The sequence below is a fragment of the Echinococcus granulosus genome (assembly GCF_000524195.1).
Source record: "Echinococcus granulosus chromosome Unknown EG_S00767, whole genome shotgun sequence".
Taxonomy (NCBI): domain Eukaryota; kingdom Metazoa; phylum Platyhelminthes; class Cestoda; order Cyclophyllidea; family Taeniidae; genus Echinococcus; species Echinococcus granulosus.
In genome coordinates this window covers 1-1,250 of record NW_020171141.1, presented here as the reverse complement: position 1 = coordinate 1,250, position 1,250 = coordinate 1, and the positions used below count along the sequence as shown (strand labels likewise).

Here is a 1,250-nt window from a genome sequence, read left to right as displayed (position 1 = left end):
GGGCCTGCACCACTGCTGACCAAGATGGGCGTTTACAATCCAAACGAATTGCCTGATTAAGCAAATCCGTGGCTTGACTGAACCAAACTATTTGAGAGTGTAGGAATTTAGCGCAAATAAAAATACCACTGCGGTGTGGATGTGTAAATGACAGGAAACATATTCGGATGGATAAAAAAGCAATGCAATGATGGAAATCACTGTAAGGTGAGGGAAACTCAGTAAGATCATCCGCAATGATATTCATTGCCATTGCAAATTCTGCTGCAACAACAGTAGCAAAGGTGGTTGGGACTCCAAATAGACCAACATCCATACTTCTCCCTTCGTATATCATGTATCAAGCACAAAAGGTAAAAAAAAACGAATTTCTAATGACGCTACTAGTGTTTGTGAAAAGTCCACTGAAACCACATTCAAATACTAACACTCCTGCAATTCTCTAATGTTTATTAGTCAATATTTAGGAGTGAAAAACAACCCTCCGAATATCGCTTAAGGCACGTGCTTTTACTGCCCTAATATCCCATTTATATTGTGAGTGGCACTCAAGGTTAATTTTATGCAATTTAATATTAGGCTACAATACGATACTTCAAATCTCTTATTCTAGTGGAATTTCCCAGCATGCAAACAAGTTCCGTTAAATCTACTCAGCTGTGCCCATGGTCGTCAGGAAAATACTCACTAGCCTTACTCAAGGTCAATGGTCATTCGCAAGGACATCAATATGATTTGCTCAGTCAAGCTAAAAGTGACCCGAATAGGGCCGCAAAACGATGCTTCAAACCTCAAATGCAAGTGTAATTTATCAGCATGAAAAAGTTCAGTTAAATCTACTCAATTGTGTCAACGGAGGTCGGTAATGATTCACAAGCCTAACTCAAGGTCAACAGACATTCGGGGCAACGTCAATGAGACCTGCTCAATCAAACCAATATCAAACAGGAAAAGGCCCCATTGCGACCCTTCAACACTCACATTCGAGTGCAATTTGCAAGATTGCGAACGAATTCCGCTATATCTACTTAACTGTGCCCATGGTAGTCAAAAAAGTGGTCACCAGCCTGACTCAAGGTCAACTGCCTACCTTTATTCTTTCGTCACTAGCACTCCGCTTCCACTATTCTTTGCATCGCGTTGAATTAAAACTATTAAGCTTTGTTTATCAAGTCAATTAGTTTGAATGGATGTGCTAAAGGGTGCCACAAAAGGTTATGGAGGAAATTTCGTGGGAAGAATGCGTGTCA

The 1,250-nt window shown here is 40.5% G+C and overlaps 1 protein-coding gene across 1 annotated transcript; it reads left to right on the top strand. All coding sequences in view use genetic code 11, as the record gives it.

The window, feature by feature from the left end:
• Positions 1 to 236: 236 nt before the first annotated feature.
• Positions 237 to 807, top strand: EGR_11295 (hypothetical protein; the record flags this gene model as incomplete). The annotated part of the gene is made up of 2 exons (XM_024500536.1): positions 237 to 353; positions 580 to 807. The coding sequence occupies 2 exons, from the start codon at positions 237 to 239 to the stop codon at positions 805 to 807; spliced, it is 345 nt and encodes a 114-aa protein (XP_024345050.1).
• Between the last annotated feature and the right edge of the window lie 443 nt (positions 808 to 1,250).